At 46.4% G+C, this 25508-nt stretch overlaps 2 protein-coding genes across 2 annotated transcripts in view; both read right to left on the bottom strand.

Moving 5' to 3' along the window:
- The window catches only part of NUDT3 (nudix hydrolase 3), a 30890-nt gene extending 14952 nt beyond the window's left edge, over positions 1-15938 (bottom strand). The window contains exons 1-2 of the mRNA XM_054803622.1: positions 15368-15938; positions 3122-3232 (exon numbers count right to left, since the gene is read on the bottom strand). Coding sequence (XP_054659597.1) covers positions 3122-3232; positions 15368-15466 — 210 coding nt within the window. The 5' untranslated portion in view covers positions 15467-15938. The remainder of the gene's footprint in view (positions 1-3121; positions 3233-15367) is intronic.
- A 2367-nt stretch (positions 15939-18305) lies between these two features.
- RPS10 (ribosomal protein S10) lies at positions 18306-24514 on the bottom strand. Its single transcript, XM_054803623.1, has 6 exons — positions 24394-24514; positions 23166-23315; positions 22553-22724; positions 19372-19449; positions 18957-19012; positions 18306-18394 (listed from the first exon to the last, which is right to left on the bottom strand). The coding sequence occupies exons 2-6, from the start codon at positions 23313-23315 to the stop codon at positions 18353-18355; spliced, it is 498 nt and encodes a 165-aa protein (XP_054659598.1). The 5' UTR covers positions 24394-24514; the 3' UTR covers positions 18306-18352.
- Between the last annotated feature and the right edge of the window lie 994 nt (positions 24515-25508).

Raw genomic sequence — 25508 nt, forward strand, 5'->3', positions numbered from 1 at the left:
AGCAAAAAATATACTCCATTGGCACTAATGACTGTTTTAAAGGAGCACATCATTTCCCTAGAAGGTGAACCTTAGCAAGTACCTGGAGTACACAGCTGTGTAAGATTGACTACAATGTTTTGCAACAATCTGTCAGAAATAAGTGGGTTTATTCTGAAAAGGCTGCTCTCATTCAGAGCTAGCATACTTGTCTACTGCCACTTTACCAGAAAACAATGCCCAAGAACACAAGTCACTTCAAATTTTATGCAGACAACAGAAAGCATGACAAGTGTTGGTACCTGTCTGCTTTAATACTTCTGCTGGTAGAGATTAATATAGATAAGGACTATTGCAAACTAGGACAAGGACTTCTAACTCGAACTGGGACAGAGGGATCACAGGTTTCACTCCGAATCAACATTTCATTTTCAGAAGTCTTCAACTGAGAAGAATTTTGAAAATCAGAAAGAGGGAAAAGTCAGATTTCTTTATATGACATTTATTCCAGCAATCACATGGATAAATTCACTTATGTGGTGAAATTGAAATAGTGAATGCAGAAGTTAAATATCTTCATTTAGGGAAGCAAATGCATACCATGTAAAAAAGAATGAATTGAGAAAAAACAGCCTATTGTCATCTTCAAAGACCACAAGCAACTGAAAGGGTAATGAGTCCTTCCAGCTCTTCCAACTGTCTCTTATTAAGACAGAAAAGGCATTCCAAAGCCAGTGAAAGAAAGTCCACAAATTTCTTCCATAACTTTGACCAGCATGCAAACCACCTTCTCTTAGGATAAAAATTACTTTGTGTTCATCGACACGGAGGAAAACTGATTTTCCCTTTCCCAACACAAGCAACAGACTCTACCTGCTCAGCTAACCGTCTTGTTTCCTTGTGAGTGACAGACATATCTGTCCCAGGAGAAAAGCAAAGACACCAAACCTACTCAGAAATCAGCCTCAGCCTAAATTCACATGAAACAAGGATTACCAGCTAGCACGCACACCAGTTGCCCAGCAAGCAGCCTCCTAAAACACCTCCCCTGCCAAATCAATAGCATAAGCTGGGAAACCAGGTGCTTCATAGTGTTACAGCTGTAATATAACAAACATTCCCCTACCACACACATTCCCCAGCAACCTTTTACAGTAAACAGCTCGCTGAGCTTCAGACAGTTGATATATACTATAATTTTGTTTGTGGATCACAAGCAGCATACTGGAACGCAAACCTATCTGAGGAAGGCCCCGCACACCTAAAAGCTCGCCCGTGTCAGCTAGCCTAATCATTAGCTGCAGAAGCGCTCAAGTAATTTTATACACGACAGGCTGCTCTTCTGCAGAGAGCTTTCAGGAAAGCCTTTATTGTAACAGCACCTGATAGCCCCATTTCAGATTCCCACCCTGCGTTCGCATCAAACCCTACGAGGTGTCGCGGAGGTTAGCCGTTAGGGTAATCCTGCTGCTTTTGGAGCTCTTGATGTTTACTGTTTGTTGAGCGGCATTCAAGCAGATAGGTGCTTCGCTGAGAATGACTCAACCCTGCCAGGCTGCCACAGTTTGAATTACATTCTCATTCGGCACCGGTCCACGTGAGCAAGGGAACACCAGCTGAGCGAGAGGGGATTATCTCAGCCAGCCCAAACCAGTTTCTTCACTGCAGACTGAGCCCATGCCAAGGCTTCCTTTCAGCCCCCAAGCTGTCATGGAAAGAGAGGCGACTCTTCCAAGGCGCTGCACTGCCCGGGAAAGGGAGGGTCGATACAGATTTGTTTTAAGGATTTGAAAGGCAAAGCCATGCATCTCCTGAATGAACCCTTGCCTTCTGTATCAAATAACTTAATTATTAATAACGATTGGGCTGTAAAGCAGGAGTCTGCAGCTAAAAATATTTCTATCGTTCTGGTTAAACTCACTTTGGCTTGTGATGTGTTTGAAAGATCGCTCAGTGACTAAAAAAGCAGGAGCTGTATTACAAGCTGGAAACGCAATTTGCAATCAGCAATCCCCAGTGCTAGAGAGACCTAAGGACATCTAAAGAAATAAACTTTGCATAATCTTTCGCATCTTTCTGATAAACTGCTAGATTATAAAAACATCCAAAGAGAAACACGCAACTCGGGAACTGCCACATTAGATCAGTCCAGAGGCCTAGATATTCAGCATTTTGTTAGCAGCAGGTACTTCCAAATACTTCAGAGAAAAACCTCCATATACCGGACAATTAAATAAAGCAACTACTGGAGAAGCTTCCTCCCAAGTCACATCAATTAGCTCTTGATTTCTGTTCCACAGCACAAAGATTTATAACCCTCTTGAAAGCATTTTTAATCCTGCCTTATATAACTATGAACCTACTTGTTCATCCATATATAATCATTTAATCGTTTCTGAATCCAAGCATCTCTCCAATTCGATAATATTCAGAAGCGGATTCTAAAGACATGTTTTATATACAACGTAGTCAACTGCCATTTGCTGGCTTTAAATTTCTTATGAAGAATAAAATTGTTCTTCCAGCTTGAAGAGAAAAATATGCCTTTTCCATACAGCTCATCAATCTGTTTAATCTGCTACTTGATCCCCTTTCTGAAATGGTTTCAAGTAAAAAACATGAACACATTAGGAATTATTGCTTATAACTCTTACGATCAATTTCTCTTATTCACATAAAACTCAAAATACGTATTAGACCAACACATATTGAGATCCCTATATTTGGAGTCTCTTTAGTGGCTCATAAGGTTTTATTTCTACCTTCTACCCAAGTATTAGATAGCTCCACAAATGCACAGCTGTTTGAAGTTCTCTTAAACAACTGTTCTTTGTGCAGGGAAAAAAAATGGAGAGTATCACCGTATGTATTGAAATGACTATCACTTAATTTTATCTATTTTCAGTTAAAGGTATCAGGCGAGGAAAAGTTCATTCTGACTAAGAGCCTGAATTACATTCCTATGCTATCTTTATTTAGAACTCCGGTTTCCGTCCCACGTATGATGTGGATATCACCAGTGACCCTATATTGCTCTTCACCTTAAGGAAAACAAGCAAGAGTGATGAAAACAAATTCCCAGAGCCCTGGCTAAGAATCAGCACCGCAGCTCCAGGAGCTCCCGTTCTCGTTAGACACTCACCTCTTCACAGACTTCTCGCACGGCGGCCACATTGGGCTCCTCCTCGGGCTCCATGCCACCCCCAGGGACAATCCATCGGTCAGGATGACGACTACTGCTAACCAGCAGCACCTGCGGAGAGTAGAGTGCAGCTGATGTATAAACTCAAGGCAACGCTCCTTTCCAGAGCCCAGCTGAAGAGAAGTTGTCTTTGCACCTCTCACACCTCCACACATGACCAATCCAAAACAAGTCCTTGAAAATACTCCAATTTTTCCAAGACAATTTCCTCAGCCCCTTTCAGACAGCTGTGCAAACTCCATTATCAGTGACACCAAGGCACTCCAACACTCTAAATTATTTCAGCCATTACCTTCTCACTGCTCCAACGTGTCACAGAATAAATTATGCCTCTGCATACCAAAACAACAATTTGCTATTTGATACAGCATCACAATACTTGCAGTGTAAGAGTTCCCTGCCGTACTCTAAGTCACTATGTATTCTTGACAGCTCAGGATACATGTCATGCAACAACATCAGACGGCACAAAAACTGCTCAGCACCTTCACCCTTTGCAGAAGTAGCTTGATTTGATTTTATTGGTACCTTTGGCCTTGTCTTCCTCTGCAGTTACACTAATGACACATAAAAGTCAGGTAACTTTCCTTTAAATATTTAAGTGCAAGTATTTTAACAAAGATTTTCAACTTCCCTGTCTGCCTCTTTTTATGCAGCAGGCACGAAAGAGTTCAGCTCTTGGTTACTTTTGGTTTTGATGAGGGTTCAAGGAGATACAAGCAAAATACAAGCCTATATTAAACCACTTAAAAACCCTAGGAAAAGGCTGCATAGAAGGACAGACTTTTCTGAATGAGGAAGAGGGTTCAACCATGTTCACCCATTTTCACAGGAATAATTTTTCATAAGCATGCTTTGTGGCAGTTTTTCTTGAAGCACATTTTGTTCCAGTGTAATTCTATTTTGTACAAGTTCAGGTTTTGTTTTATCATCTTCTGGAAACAAAAAGCTAACTAAATCTCAACTGGCTAAAAATTTTCCCAAATAATACGGAGAGACTGTGCTTATTAAATCTACTTGCAATACATCCACGAGCAGAGATGGAAACTAAAAACAAAACTAATACTGTTTTTCAGCTCTCTAAACAAAGCTTGTTCATTAGAGTCATCATGCTATACTTCATCATTTCACTGGCACAAAGCTTACAGCCAAAGCGACTTGCTCCAGAAACTTTCCAACATACCAGTCCAATTAGATTACAGGCCAGCTGTAACAGTTTCAATCAAACATTTCAAAGTTAAACTGTGTGAGACACTAAAATCCCAGGCTTTACTGTGTAAATGTTGATTTACCAGTAGGATATGAAAAGATTTGCACTAATTATCAAGAGGAAACTTACCTACAGAATTCAAAATTAAACTTCTGAAACAAAAACAAGCGTAAGATTTCCAGGGTTTCCCAGTTCTTTTATCTTTTGAAAATTCTCATCTGCCAACCGACCACCCTGCAAAGTGATTTTTCATTTTCCAGGGTCACCCAGCCCACACCAGCTCGGCACAAGGAAAAGAGGGGGGCTAACAGACTAGATCACGCTGGGGCGAGGAGAGGAGGGTCGGTTGCAGGGGTCCAAACCACAGCTCTCAAACCAGGAGTAGCAAAGCTTAAGGCAGAAACTGAAGAGGGGTCACAACAAACATTTTGGCAACTGCTGGTCTAACCTTTCCTAAGTCAGGAACTAAACTCGGCTTTCTCAAGTGTCAGCACTCCTCTAATCAGCAATGTTCTGTGGATCCCACCAATAATAATGTCTCAAAGCCTCCTCTTCCTGCTTCAGTCAGGACCCACATCTCAACCCTGCAATGCACGGAGAAACATCATTTATCAAACAACCTCATTTCCACGCCTGAACACTCCTCAATCTGTCTATTGAATTACAGTATTAACAATGCATACTAGAAACAAATTAAGCTGAATGGGCTACCTTAATTCTACAGTTTCCTAAAGGAGATGCGTACCCACCTGACCCATCTTCTCGCTTAGCTTGCAATGGAGCAGCATTTACATTATAGTAATACCCCGTGGTGTTTGGCCTTCTTCAAGAGGAAGACAGAATTCCTTTCCCCACAACATCTTACCCATATAAAATGCGATCAGTAAAGCATGCCTAAATAGGGAATGTAAACTTCATTCATCCTCAGAGCCTTCAAGCTCGGGACAGCAGCCAGGTGCCGTGGGCTGGGACTCACCAGCAACCACCTCTAGTTTGCCAAGACTTGGCCACTGCAGGCTCAGCACACAACGCACCCCACTGACCTATGCCATCTTATCACGGTACTTTTTCCTATTATGTTACAGGGCTTTGACTTCATCCTGACTCATTACCAGTATTGTACACTGCAGAGCTTGGACTGAAATTCCTAACTTGAGGTCAGCAGGTGATTCTGAGGACAAAGGTAAAAGAAAAGTAATAGACATTTCAAGTATACGTTTTCTTGCCAGGTAAGGAAGCATCATCTTTGTCGTTTCAGAATTCAGAGTCCCAGCTCAAAGGGGAAAAAAAAATATAGAAAACCACAAAAATGATTAAAAAAAAGCTACAGAAACAGATCTTTGAAACTCAGCACGGCACACTTCATGCCATTGAACTCATGCCACCTTCCACTTGTGAGAAAAAGTATCTAAGAAAATCCCTGTACAAAGACTTCTACAGGAAAGCCTGCTGGACTGCTTAGACTAAGACAATGCTTTAGCAAGACACTAGTAGGAACTTTTAGGTGTAAACAACAATTTTAGGCAAAGTAAATTAACTTCAGCTGCTCTGGCAGTTGAGAGTTTTCTGAATAGAATTAACATGAACAACCCTCGCTGGGAAGGAAAAACCTGTCATTCTCACACTTTTATGTAATCAGACTATTTCCTGTTTAATAAAAAGGAAATCCCATCAAGAGAGAGCAGGAAACATGCCCTACAAGGTCATTCTTTTAAAACAACTTTAAACAGGATATTGCTACCAACAAGCTCTCCCAAGACAAAGGGGCCTAGTTCAAAATGAGGGTGAGACATCATAGTGCTTAAAAAAACCCAACGCAACACATCTAAAAAAGTCTTGTGTCCCAATACATGCAACCCATTCAAAGGGATCGGGTAAAAAGGTCATTATAACCCAAATCCATATTTTCACAAGGCAATATCATTCAAATATTTTACAAACTGCCCCAAAGCCAGTAAAATGAGATCTGCTGAAAAACAGCCTCCCTCTGAAAACCATGACTATTTGGGCGGAACAGCCCAAATGCTGTTTCCAAGATAAGAAATGCATTCCTCAGCACAAACCTTTTTGCCCCGATAGCTGGATGGGTGACCATAAAATACCTGGGGAAGCGAAGATATCAGCTGAGCAGGTTGCAGAAGAGGGATGTAGTAGTTTGTATTCCTGCCATGACGAGGTCAGAATTATTTTCCAAGTTTCAGAACAAACATGTGATACAGCATAAGCCTAACTTACACCAAAAAGACAAGACAGAGAATGGCAACTATACCTTCCTTTTACAACATGACAAAAGCGTTATTCAATTGCTCAATTAGACTGAACATTTTTCCAATACTGAATTCTATAAAGAGTACTTTTTTTTTCTTTTTTAAAAAAGGACCACTTGGTAGTTCCTATGTCCTCAACACTTTTAATTAACTCTTTTATTACATAAAAACATTCATCTGACTATATACTAAAGAGGAGATTTTAATCCAAACAGTCATTAAAAATATACCAAAAATGACTTATTTGATTTTTTTAAATCAGGCCAAAACACAAAGGAAGGTTGACATTTCCATTTTATTCTTGCCAGGCAACTGTGTTTAAGATGGCTACTGAGACTCTTGGCCTAGCAGGGATTTTGGGAGCAGACTTTGGAGCCAAGTCTTGCAGTCTTTTTGGAAAAGCACTCACAGGTATCGGATCACAAGGCCAAGTTCTGTTTTCCAGGATTTGAAAGACAATGATGTCATTTCAAAGCAGGGAAATGAGCAACACAAGCCTCTTTGGCAACGCGCAAGGCAGCCCTGAAGTAGCTCTCACACACAATCAATGAAATAAGAGGTTAGAAAAATAAGCAAAGTTTCAAGTCTACAGCAGGGGCTCCTAAACACTGCTAGATTGTAGCCCTTATGGTAAGCAACCTTCAAAGCAGCATGCAATCAAACAAACAAACCAACCCAAACAAATCTAGAGCAGCCTACCAACTTTCCCCAGGAGGAGACAGGAAACATGAGGAAACATCTAAGGCTGCCTGGACAGCCACACATGGAGCTGGGAGCTCCATGGGAAAAGGGGAAAAGAGTTTGTCACCAGGATAAATCTGAGAGTCCCTGATACACGATGCTGACCTCAAAACAACCTCAGTACATACAAATCTGCTGTACTCACAGCGGGGCTCTTTTGGTTTGGGTTTTGGGTGGTTGGTTGGGGTTTTTTCCGCCCAGAAATAATGGTTTTCTGCAAAGCAAAAACTGGGCAACCAAAATAAGGCAGAGAATTAACTCTCAGTTAACAGAGCAGAGATTGAGGGATTCCCTGGTTCTTTCACACTGTGCTGGATTTAAACCACCACCACCCATAAATAAAACAAGAGTAGCTACGCTGTACGGAACACGATTCCTAGAAAGAGGCTCCACAGAAGCATTACAGCAAAGACAGAAAGGGCTACAGCATTATTAGAAGCTAGGCTACACCACTATTAGAAAATGAGCTGTGAACCTTCCAGGCTTCCAGGAAAAGACCGTCCCACCCACGTGCGCCAGGCTAAGGACAATCACACTGGCAGACGTAATAAGAAACAGCAGACAAGATGTTAAATACCTGGGGTTTGCCGCCAGAAGCCAATCTATACCTACTGCCTACCGAAACAGCCTCTGCACTTTCCTTCATGTTTTCTACCAACATTAAGTCACAAAAATCATGTACGTTACATAGTGACTAAAGCACAAACCTCTCCACATTTAAACTCATTTCACACTTTAGCATTATTATCAGAACATAGACTGCAAGAAAATAACATCTCACAACACGCTGTAGCGAGACTGGTGGAGAAGATGGCTGACTTAAATGATTTTCGCCTGTACAATCCGGCTTTGTTTGAAAGTTTCAATTTAATAAAAGTCTCTGTATTCAGGAGTTTGGAGCTTAGCTGTCCTAGCGACTCTCCGATTTGCCCTATGACCAGGCAGGATATTGTAGCTGCTGCAGTTCTGTGTCCAGCATAATAAAGACCTTTTATGCTTTACCCAAAGTTAACAAATGTTCTCACAATCCCACTATGTTATTGTTACCGTACTTAATGCTTTTATATCTGACAAAACTGGGATCTCAGTTTGACCACATCAAACCACCTTTAAACACTAAGAACATCATATGCTGACAAACAAGAGTTCAAGAGGAGCAGGAGGGGAGAAGAGACACAGCAGTTAGCAATGCCATGCAAAAATTAATCTAATTTAACCGGCAGAAACACGGCCTTGATTACACTACAACAAAACACGTATTTTGCCAAACTACTAATGCAGGATGGTCTAACCACGCACGCCAAGGCTTACAGGAGAGCTTCTCCCACCGTCTTGCTATTCAGGGCACGTTCCAAAGTTAGCACATAGCAGTAACAAGTACAGCCTGTGGTCAGCAAGGCTACAGTCGGCTTTAAACGTGACAATGTCTTCAGCTAAGACAAGAATACACACAACCTCAACAGCAAGCCACAAAACAACCCTATCCTGACCATAACAGCATGTCCTTACTGTTCCTCAACAGTATACAGTTCTTTAGACAAGTGTTATTTTCGCAGACATCCGCACCTTGATCCGGGGCATAACGCGATCTAACCTACAAAGCAGTACCTAGAAACTGGAAGCAGGAAATTAATGACAGAAAGCTAGAAGGGGAAATTATTCGCGCTACAGAACTTGACAAAGTAAAGCACAAGTCTTGAAAGAGGAGCAAGAGGTGAACTGGAAGAAGTTCAAGTCATTTCAAGTGTTTGGATTGCACCTACGGTACTATAATGATAGAGGAAAAAATAAAGAAAATTCTGTTGGTTTTTAGGCTACTTCTTACAATAACAATAATAAATCATCACGTACTGCACTGCTACTCTGGCTTCAAAATACCAAGGGTCATATTACTGTTACTACGGTTTTCTTGTGACTTCAGAGCAACTGCTTACTCTTACCAAAGAACACCACAATCCGGAGTCCTCTCCCTCCATCAAAATTATGTTTTAGATAACCCCCAAAATTATCTGCAACCTGCCTTTCACAGCAGGGACAGGTCAGAGCAAACAGCTGAAATGCCTGAACCAGCAGCTGCTTGTTTCAGAAGCGAAGGGCTGATAAGGAGGCACTCCCAGCGGAAGACCCCAACACCCATAACCTATTTCTGCCTGTCAAAACCAGTTTGTTGGCCACTCGGTACTTACACAACTCATCCAGGCAAACTTTTTCCAGAAGGAATGCTAGCTTTTAAAGTGCGCTTTTTTTTTTTCCCCTAAGGGGGGAAAAAAAAAGAAAAAAGAAATGAAGGGAGTATTTGGTCTTTTTACACAGACCAAATGACTCTGGATGTCAGCTGTTGCATATGCTTACACTTACTGTTTCGATTAACAAGTCCTATTCATGAAGTAAAGCATGCAAACACCCTGCAGCCATGAAAACTCTTGAGAAGCTTTTCAAATATAAGTATGCATAACATCAATATATGTTATTTACGCTAGAAAAAGTAACCGCCCAAGTCAATACGAATGAAAATAACATTCAAATCATCTGAAGCGTCTTAGAAAAAAAAAAATCTACCCAGTAGGTAATCATATGTCTCTGAATTTCACATTAACATGAAATTTCTGAGAACAAAGAGTTACTGTGCATTATCCACTGGACAACAGACAGCTACAGATACACAAATTCTGAGATAAATATGCACAAAATTTGAAAGATCCTTGACTAGTCCGTGCAGTCAGTCTCTCAGCTGGACTGAAAAGGAGCTACTGTTTAAAGAAATCGAGTACCTGCTTCCCAGTGGCTGGATATTACACACAGCATCTGAACACTGATATTTACTATTCATAAGGTAGAACTGAGAGTTTCTTAATTTTGTTCTATTCAATTTTTCTGGGTGACCCCATCACAGAGGTATGCAAACCAGGATAATCTTCCTTATTTAAAAAAAAAATAAATAAAATCCAAGCACATGATCATTTTCCTTAGACTGAGAAGGGAAAAAGTTGTTTTTCCAGACCTTAAGAGACCATCCATGGAAAGATTAGGTCCTTTGGCAGCAGTCCCAGCTGGGTACACCCCCCCAACTGCTTGTACCTGCCTCCATGCTTTGGTAGCTTGTCTGAAAGGTGCTGGGTCCTCAGCAAACCCAGGGGTGGATGGAGTACACGCTCTCCTCTTTCCATATTCATCACTTTCCCTGAGCTGCAGCAGAACAAAATGGACTCGATTCTTCAGTTTCACAACAGCTTACAGAGCTTCCAGTAAACTAAGTGAAAATTTAACAATTTTCATTCTTTTGTAGTTTGGGACCATGGAATTGCTTGTAAAATTGTTTATGAAAACTGCCTTTATGAAAAGGGTAGAAAACACTTTTTAAGCTGAAAAACAGGTTTTGCTGAGGATTATACTCTTGCTCTTGGAGAAAACTAGCTACAAGCGCAGCAGAGAGGGCCAGGAGAAGCACAAGCAAGAGAACTATTTCTAAACTGGCCTATATCCTACTGGAGATGTGGTAATGTGTTAGCAACAGACAGGGAGAACTTTATTTGGTTTCAACCACAACCCTTTTATGTAGCTGAAGGGAACAGAGTCAAGCCGAGCCATCGGAACAGAGACTCTGAGACTATATTCCATGGAAAATACGACAATCATACGACGCTGGGCTCCCTTTACGTCCCAACAGTACTCCAAGTGTTTTTAGCTACTATTTTTACATTGAAGCAAACGCACAAAGGATGGCCTAGGAACACTGTGTGATCATCAACGTAGCCTACAGTTAAAATCTGAGAACTGCTGTATTACATCATAGTTTGGTTTAAAACTGACCCAGGAGAGGCAAGAAGAAAAAGGATAGTTTGCATTCAAATTGCTTTCCCCAACCGAAGCTGTTGTGGGGCTACATAAACGTAGCTTTTGGTGACCGCATTGGCTTGGCGTGCTCACAGAGCGGCAGAGCCAGGGCGCTTACCAGTCGCTGTGTGAAAGTTCTGTTTTCTCATCTCAATTTAGACTTCATTCACAATTAAGAAAAGACGACCAATCCTGGATCCTATTCTTTCTGAAGCATTTCCTCCAAAAAGTCTTTAAAAATACCAGTTGTTAATGAGCAGCTTGTCCTTTCACCAGATACAATGCAGGCATGCTTAAACCTGTAGCTACACCAGCACGGGACTTAAAGCCAAACGGTTCCTTTTTATTTCTGTTAAAATATAACACAGAGATGCTGCCATTGAGCAGGCTTCCATCTGCCTGCTAGTAAGACATCAGTGAAATTTTCTGGAACATTTCCTCATTGAAACAGCTGGTCTACACAAAAAATACTCGTGTTATTTAAAAATAACACCACAATAGCAATATTGAGAAGCACTGACATCACGAGCAATAAAATGAGTGATTTCAGAGATAACACAAGACTTGGGATCTCTTGACCCGCACACTCTTTTTGCGGAAGCAGCAAACATCAAGGGAGTTTACTCCATTTGAGAAGATGAAAATAGCAGAGTCCTGGTGTTCGATTGCCGAAAGGTCCTTTGAAGCCTGTTGGCACTCTCTTTGAATTAATCCTGTTGATTCCCCTGTTCTCTCTCCTTCCCAAAGAGACATCACTCCATGGTGGCTTACTGTTTATGAAACAACACAAAATATAGATTTTTTTTTTTTCCCCCCCCCACAGCCCAATTAAGAAATGTATTTTTTGCTCCATTTGAGATTCATGTTTAAATGAATTCTCCCTGGACTGCTTTTTTAAAGGAATACGTAACAAAGACATCTTTTCAGCCAACATTTGGTCTTCTAAAGCCATTCCAGAGCTTCTTTCATGTCCAGAAGTAGTAGCTTCCAAATGTAATACAGAGAAAATGTGCAACCTCGAGCAGCATAAGGGAAAAACAAATCACTTAACAACTAAAAAAGAAACTAAGTAAGAACTATTATGTTAAAACTCGTTATTTGCAAATTCAATGCCTAACCAAAGACATGCTGTTTTAGCAATCTCCATTGATTACCAAGATTTTGAAGAAAATTAAATCATTAACTGAAGAGTTAGGGGGTAAACACCTAAAAAGAAAAAAGTAGCTTCCTCTGTAAATGTAAACAGAATTTTTCTTATTTCTTCTTGTTCATTGATAAAACTGTTTTATTCAGACACTAATTAGGGGTTCAAAAAGGGAGAAAACGTGGGTTTTTTAAATTCACGGCAGGAAATGAAGAAGAAATGCAAGAGGTAAGATCTACCATTTCTTAAGTGCTTAAAAGAAACAGTAACCAGAAACAGCCAGTCCTAGAAAAAAAATAATACTTTAATACAGCAAGTTTAAGTTATTTATCAAAACATGTTCCCCCCCCACCTCTTCTTTTTAAACAGTAAGTTTTTAATAGATCTTTAACATACTTTGATTCTGGCTTTTCCCCTCCTCCCTGGAGAGGCCTTCTAAATAGATCTGTATTTCCATTTAAATAGAAGTAATCAATAATAAAATATGGCAGTAGCACAAAAAAAATTGCATTATTCTCCAAGGGAAAAAGAAAAGCAAGAAATCTTTCACAGATATCTTAAACTATATAACTACATGTGTACAGATAACACCTTTCTTGATATCGAAAAAGCACAACTCGCAGTAAGATTAGGCAAGTAGACTTCTCTCAAATTAAAGTTTAAGTAAACGCCAAGAAATGAGAATTAACCTAAGAAATAATTAAAAAGAGAAATTAATAAAAAACAAAGTTTCTTGCTTGCTGATTTCAATAATGGATACAAGCATAACTTAAATGGCTTCTAGGCCTTTTGACCAAGATCAAGTGCAGTATCTGCAAAAGGAGTCCATTCTGGCATGTATGTGTTTGGTATGGCATGACTTGATAATAACTTTCCCAAATTTGATGAAAAAGCCCACTTCATGGCTGGCTACCGCAGTAGGTATGTCATAGATGAGAACACAGGATGCAGTTTCGGCTCTGTGTTAAATACATAGATACCCTAAATAAATATGGTGTTTGAAAGGCTGTGTGATGTCCTCAGGAGGCCAATTCAAAATAAATCAGAACTGTAATTCATGCCCTCACTATTTCTGTGGCTCACTTACAAAAAAGCACACACATGCAGGTACTCGAGGAAGATCAATCCACATCATTTACAAAGCAATTAGTGCTCCTTATTGTGTCACAGAACAGTACAACATACCACCCGATTTTACTGGGGAGATCGGAGACAAGGCCAAACACTAACAGCAACCAAGGCTCAAGTGAGAAAGCCATGCTCATGTGAGAACCTCTATTGCCCTGATACACAAAAAGCTTCCCAGAGCTTCAATCCCAGCCTTCGTATCAGACCCATGGAGATGACAAGGCACAATTAGCACAGGGAGACAGCTACCTCAACTCCTGCCTTTGAAAATGCAAACAGATTTTTCTACTTTAGGTCTTACCTAAAAACTAAAGTATGAAATTATACCAGTTTAAATTAAATGAGATTTTTAATCCACTGAAAGTTGTTGCAAACCACAACACAGACACAACTCTAACATAAAAATGACTTTAAAGCTCAACCTTAAACAAACCTAACCAGCTTAACCTATGCTGGAAGAAATTTGTCACAAGTTAGCATGCCTCTAGAATGAGTTTACTTTTCCTTCTTCAACCATCTCGGGTCAGTATTGTGAAACTGCCATGTTAACAAAGCTTTGTGTCATCAACACCATAAGAGCTCTGGACACCAGTTCCCACCAGCCAGAAGACGTATCAGACCACCACCACGGGGTAAGCTGGAACTCGTATGACACTGCAAATTGAGGAGGTGGAAAATAAAGACTAACAGCCAGTCAAAAGCTGATTGCATCAGGTAGCTGTTAAAATTACAGTTCTATCTTCAAACATGGTCAAGCATCTAAGTCTTGAGAAGAATTGCCACACTTGCCTCACAAATTGTGTAAAATCGCATCAGGAAACTCTGATGCCTTCAACCACCCATGCTGAGTAGCTCCAGTATCATTACACAATACTATTACGTTCTTCTTCATAGTTAGTTCAAAGTATCATAAATTTCCTCAAAGTCAGCGGGGAGGACCAGCTAGGATGAACGCTGCACCAAAACATATTGTTTTCATTTCAGACCATTTATGCTTGAAATGTTGACGCTCTTCACCATGACAGCACAGCTACAAAGGGTTTGTCAAGCCTCCTTCACCATGTTAAATAATAACTGAACGGTATGCTAATTTACTTTCCTCCGGTGAACTGTCTGCATTCCCTTCCGATTTCCTGTAGCTACAAATATGATAATCAGGAGAACAAAGACTTTAGCACAGCCACTCAGGAACCAGTAAATGAGATGAAGTATGCCTGACTCCAGAAGAAGCAAGAAAAGACCTGCAGCCTAGCTTGTCCAGAGTACCCCAAGCCCACGTTAAGAAGATATTTAAAAAGAACAGTGAAACACTGCACATCTAAGTTTCTCTTTTTAACTTCACAGACAATACAACCACTTAGCAACACAGACGTTCCCAACTAACCAATCTACCTTTAATTCCCACTTCCTCCCAAGCCTCTCTGGACAGCAACTTCTGGCACTCCATCAGTCCCCTTTTATCCCAGTTTCTTTTTATAAATCCAAGGTCAGGTTTCCTCTCCCATCTCATGTGATGTGCTGGACTGAAGTTCTGCCAGCGTGGTCGGTCCACTCAACTGCCAAATCCCATCCCGTGCCACAACACTCCTTACCAGACTGTTCCACCACCCCACGAGCATTTCATTCTGGGCATTTTTCTCGTGTTTAGCAGAGAGAAATAAAGAAGGCAGAGACACACCAACTTTCGCAGTGACGCTTAATTGCATCTAGAAAAATAAATCCCGCTGCAACCGAGTCACACCCGGGCGGCTCCGGGGACGCGGGGTGCTGCACGGGGGTCCCCAGAGGGACCCGGCCTCGCCCCCACCCCTGCCCCCGGGGGACACACATGCCCTCGGCCGGCCGCGGCCCCCGGCCCTCACCTCCTCCTCGGTCTCGCTGCGGAAGCACAGGCAGGCCGCCCGCTTCTTGTAGCCGTCCCCGTCGTAGGTGCGCGTCTGGTTGGACTTGAGCTTCATCATCCTCCGCTCCGAGGGGGCAGCTGGGCTGGGGGGGTGGGGGGGGACAGGCCGGAGGACGGCGAGGCCCGCGGCCTAGAGGGCGGGGGCGGGGGGGGGGGGGGGGGGCGGGCAGGGTGGCGGCGCCGGGAAGGACCCGCCGGGGCTCCCGTGAGGGGCGGGCGGGGAAGGACGGGGGGACGGAGGGGGGGGCCGCCTCCCCGCGACAGTCTCTTTCTCGGTCTCGCTCTGTCTCCCGCAGGCCGGGAGCCGCCCGCTACGCGCTGCCGCCTTTCGCCCGCCTCATCCCTCCCTTCACTTCCAGCCGCTCCGCCGCCGCTGCCAGCGCTCCGGCCACCGCCGACGACGACCGCGACGCCATCTTGGGGCACGCTACGCAAACGGCGTAGAGCCGCCGGGCGGGGGAGGCGGTGGCTGCGCCCTGCCGCTTCACGGCGCGCCCGCCACGCAGACGGCGCAGCCCAGCTTCCAGAATCGCTCCCCCCTCCCGCGCAGACACGGCCACCACGCCTCCGCCTCCTCCCTCCTCTCGCCGCGAGCCCTCTGCGCCAGCGGCGCAGATCGCCTTCGAGAATAAGGCGGCCGTTCGTAAGCCGGCGGGCGGCTGCGTGCTGGGGCGCCCTAGCAGTTACGCAAAAGACGCCGGGGCAGAGCCGGCCCCCGGCGCACATGGCTCCGCTTTGACAGCGGCTCTACGCAAAGCGCGTAGACGCCGGGGAGGGAAGAATGCCCATCTTACGCAAGGCGGGGGGGCGCGGCTACGACAGTGGCGGAGCGCGGTTACGGGGGTCCCCATTGTACCCCGCGAGCGGGAGCAGAACAAAGGGGGGGGGCGGCGGGGCAGATCCGGGACGGAGGGTCCCGCACCCCGGGGCGGGGAGGGGGGGTCCTGTGCAGCCAGGTGGCCTCAACCTAAGAGGCCCCAGCAGTCGTGTGTGTCCCCCCCCCCATCACACACGCTCCTTGCTCCCCGCAGGCTGTTTGGGGGCAATTTTAGGCTTCAGCCTAAGGGCACAATTTCAGCGGGCAGCCTGCAAGCCCCAAGATTACACCCCAGGAGGGGGGATAACATCAGCATCACCCCACTGCCGACACCCATGCACAGGGCTTGACTTGTCTGTGTGGTAGAGGGGTGCTGTCGGACGCCACGGCCCCGCACGGGCTCACCGTCCCCAATTCTGTGCGCTCCCCCCAGGAGGAAAACCCTGGCAAAGGGTCACGTACTTATCTGAGCAGGATTTGCCCAGCATGGGTTTGGCTCCAGCAGCCTGGTCTCCGCAACAGGAGACAGTCGGCAATGGAGGGAAAGCCAAGAGGCCTTTAACATCTTCCGACTCCATTCACAGGTGGAAGAAAAGGCTCTTTGCCAGGAGCGCGTCCCACCAGAGAGCACCCCGTGGAGGCACTGCGAACAGCCATGCCTCTCACACCCATCCGCCAGCTCAGGCAGCTGAACGCTAAAAAGCTTTGAGAGGACGAGGATGGGATCCGTTCTCCACCACACACACAGCTCCCGTCCCAGGCTGGACGGACCAGTGGGTTAGGAGATTAAAAATGTGGGGTAATACTTCCCTGGTGGAAGAGTCTGTTTAAAACTGGTGTTTTAAAACAAAAGCAATTTTTACTTGGTCATCTGGATCTTCCCTTTAAAGAGTCAAACATTCTTTTAGAAGAAAACATTTAGCATTTCATACCAAAGTACTCCAAAGTGATTTGAAACAGTTGCTTAATTTCACATGAAGCTAAACATTTTACTGCACACAACACTGCTTCCCAAACAGAACAACTAGAAATGCATAGCAGCAAGCGTTAACATTACCGCTACGCTGTAGGATAAAATAAGCAGAAACGTGAACAAAAAGCCCCAGTAGATGCAGACAACTCAATAATATCACTAGCAAAGTTGAAAAAAGAGCTGCTTTAATGCACGTTCCTGTTAAGAACAGGGCTGTAAAGTGTCTCTTGGCTAAATCCAGTTACCCAGGATTCAGCAGGTTAGTCTGGATTAGGTTTAGCTAAATCACAACCTACAAACTTCAATGAGGCAGGTGGATCAGTTAAAACAAAGATGTGAAACACCTTGTCTCTCTCTATAGTGCCAAGTCCCTCAGAAATAAGTTTAAAAAAAAATAAAATCACACGCCCACCATTTCCCTCACCCCAAACTAGGACTGGAATGAACCCCTTTCCCCTGGGTTAGGGTCTAGCTGACTTCTGTGATACTAAGGCTGCCCTGAACAAGGTACCATTTACCAGGCTACAGAAACCCATTCCCAATTAGCATCGTCCCGTTGTTAGCTGGCGAGTGACATCTACTGGCAGGCGGCACGCTGCAGGGGACCGGGGCTCTGCTCAGCTCCAGGCAGCAGCTGCTGTCACAACCACCCGTCGTTAATTAACCCAGGGATTTCTGAACTGGGATAAAGGAAACGCTCACCTGCCTGCACTGGTGGTGTCCCATTCACAGAGGGCCTCCGGACAACACAGCTGAACTTGCTGAATTTTCTGTCTGCAAAATAGAATTGTCTCTCAGCCCAGCTTTACTGCATTACTGGGGATTACCAGAAATGAGTGTTTTCCTGGGCAGAGTAGAAAAACTGCCTGCAGCGCTTCTGCATTGCCATGAACCAATGCTCCTCGTTCCTCCTTAAGAATCAGCTCTACACAGCAGCGAAACCCTGCATCAGTAACCACCAAACCTACAAAGTTCCCTCCTATAACCTGCTTCTAATTACAAGTTATTCCACTATTGTTGTTACACATGACAGAGATTTGAGTCACCTCTCTGCTACGTGAGCTCTAGGTTTATGCACTGAAGTAAGACGCAGTGATGCAACCCAGGTGGTATTTTCACCTATTTTATTATACACAAAACATGAGCAGGAAGTTCTACTGAGGAGGCTGACCACGTCCACGACCAAATCCACCTCTCTGCAACAGAAAAGGAAGAGCATTAGAAGTCACCATATTAAGCAAGTGACAGCAGCAGTTACACAGCAGCAAGAACCACAAACATCATAAAAGAGCTAGCTGTCTTTCCTCAACTTCACATGACTTTGATAAACATCCCCTGCTCCAAGCACAGCCTAACCGATCTGTTGGAGACTAGCTACCTGACACGGGTTAACCAGCTAAGCGATACGAACAACAAAATCAACCCATCTAAGCCAGCTCTGTGCATCACATCTAAAACTCAGAATTCTATTTCTGAAGTATAAAATGCTGCATTGCCTCCAGAGAGCTCGGCTTGCTTCTCCATGTGTCACTGGCTTCCTGTCACAGCAGCAAGGAATTCCCCAGCAGGAATGCAGCAAGCGAGCTGGGTGTAAAGGGTAACAGCTGCCAGCCTCTCTTACACAATCAGAGCCAAATACCTGACCCCAGCTGGCATACCTGAGAAACGCCACACTGAAGAGCATGCAGAAATGACCTATCCAGTTTCTCCTAATCAAAGCCTCAATAAAGGAAACAAATCTCAAATGCAAATACTCACAAACTGGAATTCAGTGGCTGCTCCAGCACCGGCTTCAGCCTTCTTGTCAGCACCAGCTGAAGAGAGAGCAGAATGGGTTACTAACCAAAGAATCCATCCCTCAAGTACAGCGCTCTTGCTTGGAATCAAAACTTTACAATCAAAGACAACTAAAACTCAGGCTAAATATACCAAAGTAAAACCCACCCCAGAGAAAAATCCCACAGTCCAGCTTGACAGAATTCAAGACAAGACTCCTATCCATAAGCAGATACAGATGAACTGTTGTGCAAATGCATAAGCAACACCAAAAGTCTAATTTTCCCCTTTTCTTCTTCAAAGGAGGCCAATACTGAAGACAATTCTCCCAAAGAGATAAGATGCACAAAGAGCAAAGTCAGCCTGATGTTCGTACAGCAACACAACAGACACTCACGTGGAACAGCACTGCGTCTGTACGTATCCCTGTCAGCTTCTCCCCGAGTAAGACGCGCAGGGCGTTCACCTTCCAGACCTGAAAGTGAAAACAGCAACACCAAATACATCGTTTATCCCGTACACAACACATTCCATGGATGACCCTGCATCTCAAGGTGGAAAAAAGCCCTCTGGTTAAGCATTGCATTACAGCTACCAGCAGAACTGCCTCTTGGACAGCTTGGTGTATATAAACCTAAACAAAAACATGATATAATAAGGAAAACCTCACTTTAAGGGTAAAATCTGCTAAAGTGCACCAGCTTGTGCTTGAGTTGAAGTTAAATAATGTGTGGAAAATGGATTTACAGCATCATCTCAGCATTCTTCTGGCCTTCAAGAGCCAAAAATTAATGATAATAAATAATTGGAAATATAGGGAATCTGTCACATCTGACAAGCATGTTCATAGCTAAGTCACAAATTGCGTGACATTCTGATCCCAACAGCTACACTATCAGTATCACAAATCCTCCACAATGGAGTAGGTTAATAAAACTAAGAGCAGATTATCTATGTAACATCAGATTAATATCAGACAGAACACTTGCAGGAAAGAAACAGATGTGGTGGAACTGGCAGCCTTTGCACAACTCTTACAGGGTTCCCCCAGAGCATCAAAGAAGAAATATGCTCCCACAGCACCAGGCCCAGGTCTTCACACTCGGGCAGTAAGACGCATTTAAGGGCCATTGCTGCCTGGCACACCACAGCGTACTAGCAGTCTCAAGCACGCTGCAAGAAACAGGAAACTATTTAACTTATCCTACAAGTGCTTCTACATCCTTCCTTTCTGTCAGGTTAAGCCATTATAGTGCATCCCCTAGCCAACAGATTATGTTTTTTAACTTCAGATCTGTCCATCCTTAAATTTCTAACAGTTCAATTACATCTGTAACAGAGACTGTAACGAATTGCAAATATCAAACACACAGTATTCTAAACCCTGCTTCAGACTAACCATTCCAGCTTTTGTACCAAGCCTTACTTGAGAAGTCGGTAGCATTCCATGGAAGTAGGAGAAAAGGCCCCAAAACCCCACGAGGTCGAGCAAGACCCATAAACTTGGATTCTGCACCACCATCTACACACACCCCTGCGAGTCCTACTCTGCTGCAGCCTAAGGCAGGTAAACCACAGAGAAACAGCACAGAAACAGACAATTCCCGCAGCTCTATCAGCTGACCCTGCCAAGGTGTGGACCGAATGAGGTCACCAACACCGCACGGATAAGGGCTGTGATGCTGCAGAGTGAAGCTTCATCGCCACAGAAACCCTGAGTGAATTTTAGCCAGGGACTGTAAGCCCCACCCTCCATTAGACAGGCACTTTCTTTAGCTCACTGGATAAACACAACATCTAAAGAATAAATTTGATAACATCCACAGCTACTCAGAGATCAAAGAAACCATCACCTTCCTAGTTTCAATGCAATTCTTTCCTTTGAAGCAGATGATGGTACAGTTTTGTTAAACTAAAACACCAGTTACGGGAAGACCTCAGCACCCCATGCCCACAGCCTCCATCCCCAGGACAGTGTCCAGTACCTGGGGACGGGATACAACGTAGCTCAGAAGCCGAGAAGACTCCCACCATCTCAGGAAGAGCTTTGTCATGCAGGACTCCCCTTTCACAGAGCGAGTCCTGCTTTAAGGGCAGGATGGCATCCAGACCCACCATCTCACATCTTGAGGGAGAAGAAACATTTCTCACCCCTAGAGACTTGACAATGCTGTTCTGCCAACCACGGCTGCAGTAATTGTCTCTCCCCTTTCTCTAAGTTTCCAGAAGTTTTTATCCCCCCAAAGATCTTCTGGGCAGTTTTACAACCCATGCTCTGCGCTGTGGTTTCTTCTCTACTACTGAACAAGAAACCAGGAAAACTAAGCAGAAGGGATTTTACAGAGCATTTTGAAATGCATACAAGCAACACAACCACCCTTCCTGTTCTGAATTATTGCTTGGAACACAGTAACCTTTTCAGAACTGAACCAAGGGGCACAATGACTTCAGCACATTCACCTCAAGTATTATACCGCACTATTATATTATACGACTTTGCTCGGAAAAGCATAGCTTCTGCCCTTGTGTGGACTTTGCAACCCAAACTTTATTATTTAATATTGCCATTTGCAACTGGAGAAGAATACCTTCCGAAAAGGCATTTCAGCTACCTGCAGGTGGGTCTACAACACATTTGGTAAGGAGGCAGCTGTGCAGAGACAGCTGCCACCAATCTGAGAAGTCACATCTGTTTGCATGACCAGCATCTCCTTCACTCACCAAAAAAATAAACCAGAAGTACATACAAGCCCAACATACCACATGTATTTGTTGTAAATCTTTAAAAAAGCAAAGTCATCTTTAAGAAGGTGACTTGCCTAACAGCAAGTTAAGTATACGTGATAAAGCCCGAACTGCGGATGTCCAACTTGAGCTCAGGCACCATGGACAAAGCGCAGCCAGCACCCAGGCTTACCTTTCGCTTTCAGTCATTGAATCTCGTGCCCCTGTGCCACATCTGAATGCAAGTTTGTGCCCTATCTCCGCAATCCCATCCAAGGCCACTCAACTTGTTACACAACAGCCTCCCAGGTAGTTCTTCTAGGGATAACTCAGTCAGAGACAAGGTTCTCTGTACTTGCTGGACTAAACCAGCAGCGCACACACTGTCTTCCTGACAGAGAACTGCAGTTCTGCTGCAGGCTCTTCCCAAAAGACAAGAACAGTTTTTGAAGAGCCCTGGCAACTAGAAACATGCCCCATCTCAGATCTCAGCCATGTCTGGGCACCAACTGGTACCTTGACCCGCAGCCTGCAGTTTCAGGATGCCTGTGCTCAGGAACTCCAGGCTCAGTGTAACCAGAGATGGCCAAGTCCCACACTCAAAGCGTTTCTCCCAGTCAATCTCACAGCTTGCTTTAGCCCTCTCCCATTTTTCAGTAGGCCAATGGCCATCAGACCAGTGCCAAATACAAAAGCAATAAAACATAATACATCCAGAAATCACAGCGACTCATGCCAGCCTGCTCTGGAAGATGACGTTTAGCTGAGTATCCACCACATCTGCACTAATACGCTTGACCTCACTGCCTGCTTCCTCCTGCTGACTCGACAGTCGCCTCTCAACCGCCGCTTACCTTTGGGCCGTGGTCTGCCAGTCTCTGGGCGGCTCCGGCGCAAGGTTGCGGGGACGATCTCCGGGGGGAGGTGAAGGTAATCGCGCAGGTACTGGATGCCCTCGTTGGTCAGATACCAGTAGAAATGCCTCCACGCAAACTGCTCTTTCACATAACCGCGGGATTTCAGAGACTAGAGAGAGAATTCTCAGTTACTTCATGTATAAGCCTTATCATTGTTCAACATTTCCAATCAATATACTCCCTAAATGTTTTTATGAACACAAGAGCTTATCGAGGGTATGTAGGGAGTAAAAATCTAGACACAAGTTCACATGCGCGAGACAAAATTACGGCATCATTCCCACTCTGTGAGAAAATACAAGGCTACCACACACAGAGGTTATTATAGCTCCAAAAACAGAGGTAGAGATGGGGATCAGCAAAAGAACAGAATTCTGCAGTGAACAATAAATCAAAGAGGAAACAGTAAAAATCAGGAAAATGGGGAAGAAGTCAAATAGGAAAGAAACTGCAAATGTAAGGCAATGGCTGACAACGTTTATTCATGGATAGGCAACAATCTTGCGTGCCCAGATTCCAGCTGGCTGGCAGCCCGCCCTCGCCTCCCTACCTGCATGGCTTTCATGACGTGGAGGTTGGGCACGTTCTTGTCAACGAGCTCGGGGTGCTTCGGCATGTGGACATCTTTCTTGGCCACCATCACGCCCTCCTTAAAAAGGAGTTCGTAGATGGCAATTCGGTTCTTCTTGGGCATCAACATCTAAACAAGCGACAAGCGGTAGACAGTAAATACTGTTGATTTAAAATAAATGCATTCGGAGTCTACCAGAAGTAATAACAACAGTGCTAGTTTGTGTGAAAAGCCTAACACTTAAGGAACACTCCCCAGCCTACTCTCTCCTATAAGACCCTTCTGAACTACTTTTCAATACCTGAGCTGCTGGACATCCCTTCTTGTTACTTTCCTGTGAAGGAAAACCAAGCAGTGCCAACATTTGATCATTAACATTAAATCATGCCACCATATTAAAGACTGCAAACTATGTGATGTCAGTCTGGACAAGAGTCAAGGGCTGACAGAGGTGGGGCAGAGCTGCAGCTCAGGGTAAGGCGTGTTTGGGCTCTACCAGTGGTGCCTGAGGACGCCTGTGCTGCTGCTGTGAACTCACACCTAACTCAGGAACTCGGGAGCTGAGGAAGCCGCTCACACACCCCTCAGAGCCGGGAGTGGAACCAGGCAGCACCGCTCGCTCCCACGGGAGCACACCCGAGGCCCGTAAGCGCGCACCAGAGCTGCGCTGCCACCGTCGCACCCCACCGAGGGGACGCTCGACCCCGGTGACGCTTCCTGACACGCCAGCCCGGCAGCGGGAAACCGCAGAGCTCCCAGTGCTCACTCAGGGCACGGAGCATGCACGGGCTGCTCAGCGGCGGGGCACCCTCGCCAGCCGTAGGTCCGTGCCGGCCCCCAGCAGGGTCGAGGTCCTCCGCCACGGGAGGCCCTTGGGGTGGAAGGCCCCGGTACCGCCGCTGGGAGCTCAATGGGGTTCCCGCCGCGGCTCGTCCCTGCAGCCTGGGAGGGACCCTGGAGCAGCCACCCCAGCCCAGGGCCCTCCAGCCCGAGGCCTTCCCCCCCCCCGGTAACGGGACCTCCCCGCGGCCTAGAGTCCTCCGGCCCCTCCCGCCCCGCAAACTCGGGCTTAGATCCCCCCGTTCCCGGAAATCCCCCCGCGGGAGGCCGGGCCAGGGCTCCCCACCACTGCCAAGCAGCGGCCCCACGACGCCGCCCCGGGATGGCGCCGATGCGAGGCCGATACGGGCCCGGAGCGCAGCCTCACCGTGGCGGCGGCAGCAGGCCCACGAGCGGAAAGGAGTGCGCTTGCGCCGCGCGGCCGCTTCCGGCCTCCCGAAGGCCCCCTGGGGCTGCGGGTGGCCGCGGCGCTGCCTGAGCGGGGCGGGGAAGCCCCCTCCAGCCCGGGCGGGGGGCTGCCCGCTGCGGTGCCTGACGGGAACTGTCCCCGCCGCCTCGGGTGGCGCCAGCTGGGTCCCGCACGGAGCCCCCCCCCCGCGTCCCACCCGTGACATCCCTCCCACGTCCCTCCTCGTGTCACCGCCCCGCGTCCCCACACTCTCTGACCCCTGGGGGTACCGGGGCAGCCCCCAGCCCCCCCGCCCCGGGCAGCTGCTCCACGCCGGGCACGGGTGGCCGTGGGGGTCCGGCTGCCCCGCTGTGAGCACGGGAGTGTGGCGGAGCCCACGGCCGCCCGTGCCCGGTGCCGTGCCGTGCCACCAGCCGTGCCCGCGGCACCCGTGCCCGCAGTGCCCTTGGCAGCCAGGCGATCGGGCCTGGCTGGGCCCCCCGGGCTGCTCCCCGCCGGGCTCACGCACCCCAGAGAAGGGCTCGGGGCTCGCCGGGGGCACACAGAGTCCCCTTGGCACCCCAAAATGCCTGGGGGGGGGGAGGCACCTGCGGCACCCCAAAATGCCTGGGGGGGGGGGAGGCACCTGCGGCCCCCCAGCGTGCAGCCCCTCAGCCAGGCTCTCGGTCTGGGGGGCACCCCGGGCAGGGTGCAGTGGGGGACGGGGCCGTGCCCCTTAGGGCCCCCTGTGCGATGTCCCCCCCACCGACCAGGGCTGCCCCCGCCCTGTGTGAACACCCCGGGGGCGACCGGAGCAGCCAGCGGAGGGGAGATGTCCCTGCTGCCCCCCGCAGACAGCCCGGGCCCAGGGGGGGCTTTGCCACACAGCAGCCCCTGGCCCCGCTCCGGAGCCGGAGAGGAGACGGGAGGGGAGGCTGCGAGCGGCCGCTCGGAGGGGAAGGGAAGGGGCGACAGCGCACGGAGGAGCACGGGGAGGCTGGGGACCCCCCGCCACCGCCGGCCGGGCCATGCAGGGCTCCCGGCTTATTCCATCCGTCTCCGCGGTCGTGTTTTCACCTTGTGCGGCCAAGCAG

The sequence above is a fragment of the Grus americana genome, chromosome 25 (genome assembly GCF_028858705.1).
Source record: "Grus americana isolate bGruAme1 chromosome 25, bGruAme1.mat, whole genome shotgun sequence".
NCBI classification, from domain to species: domain Eukaryota; kingdom Metazoa; phylum Chordata; class Aves; order Gruiformes; family Gruidae; genus Grus; species Grus americana.

What these genes read in the sequence shown, in the direction of transcription:
- RPS10 (XM_054803623.1), bottom strand. Translation starts at nt 23,315, where the DNA reads ATGTTGATGCCCAAGAAGAACCGAATTGCCATCTACGAACTCCTTTTT. An exon ending in ACGTCATGAAAGCCATGCAG is followed by an intron (nt 22,725 to 23,165) that starts GTAGGGAGGCGA and finishes TTCTCTCTCTAG; the next exon opens with TCTCTGAAATCCCGCGGTTA. An exon ending in TGGCAGACCACGGCCCAAAG is followed by an intron (nt 19,450 to 22,552) that starts GTAAGCGGCGGT and finishes TTTCACTTTCAG; the next exon opens with GTCTGGAAGGTGAACGCCCT.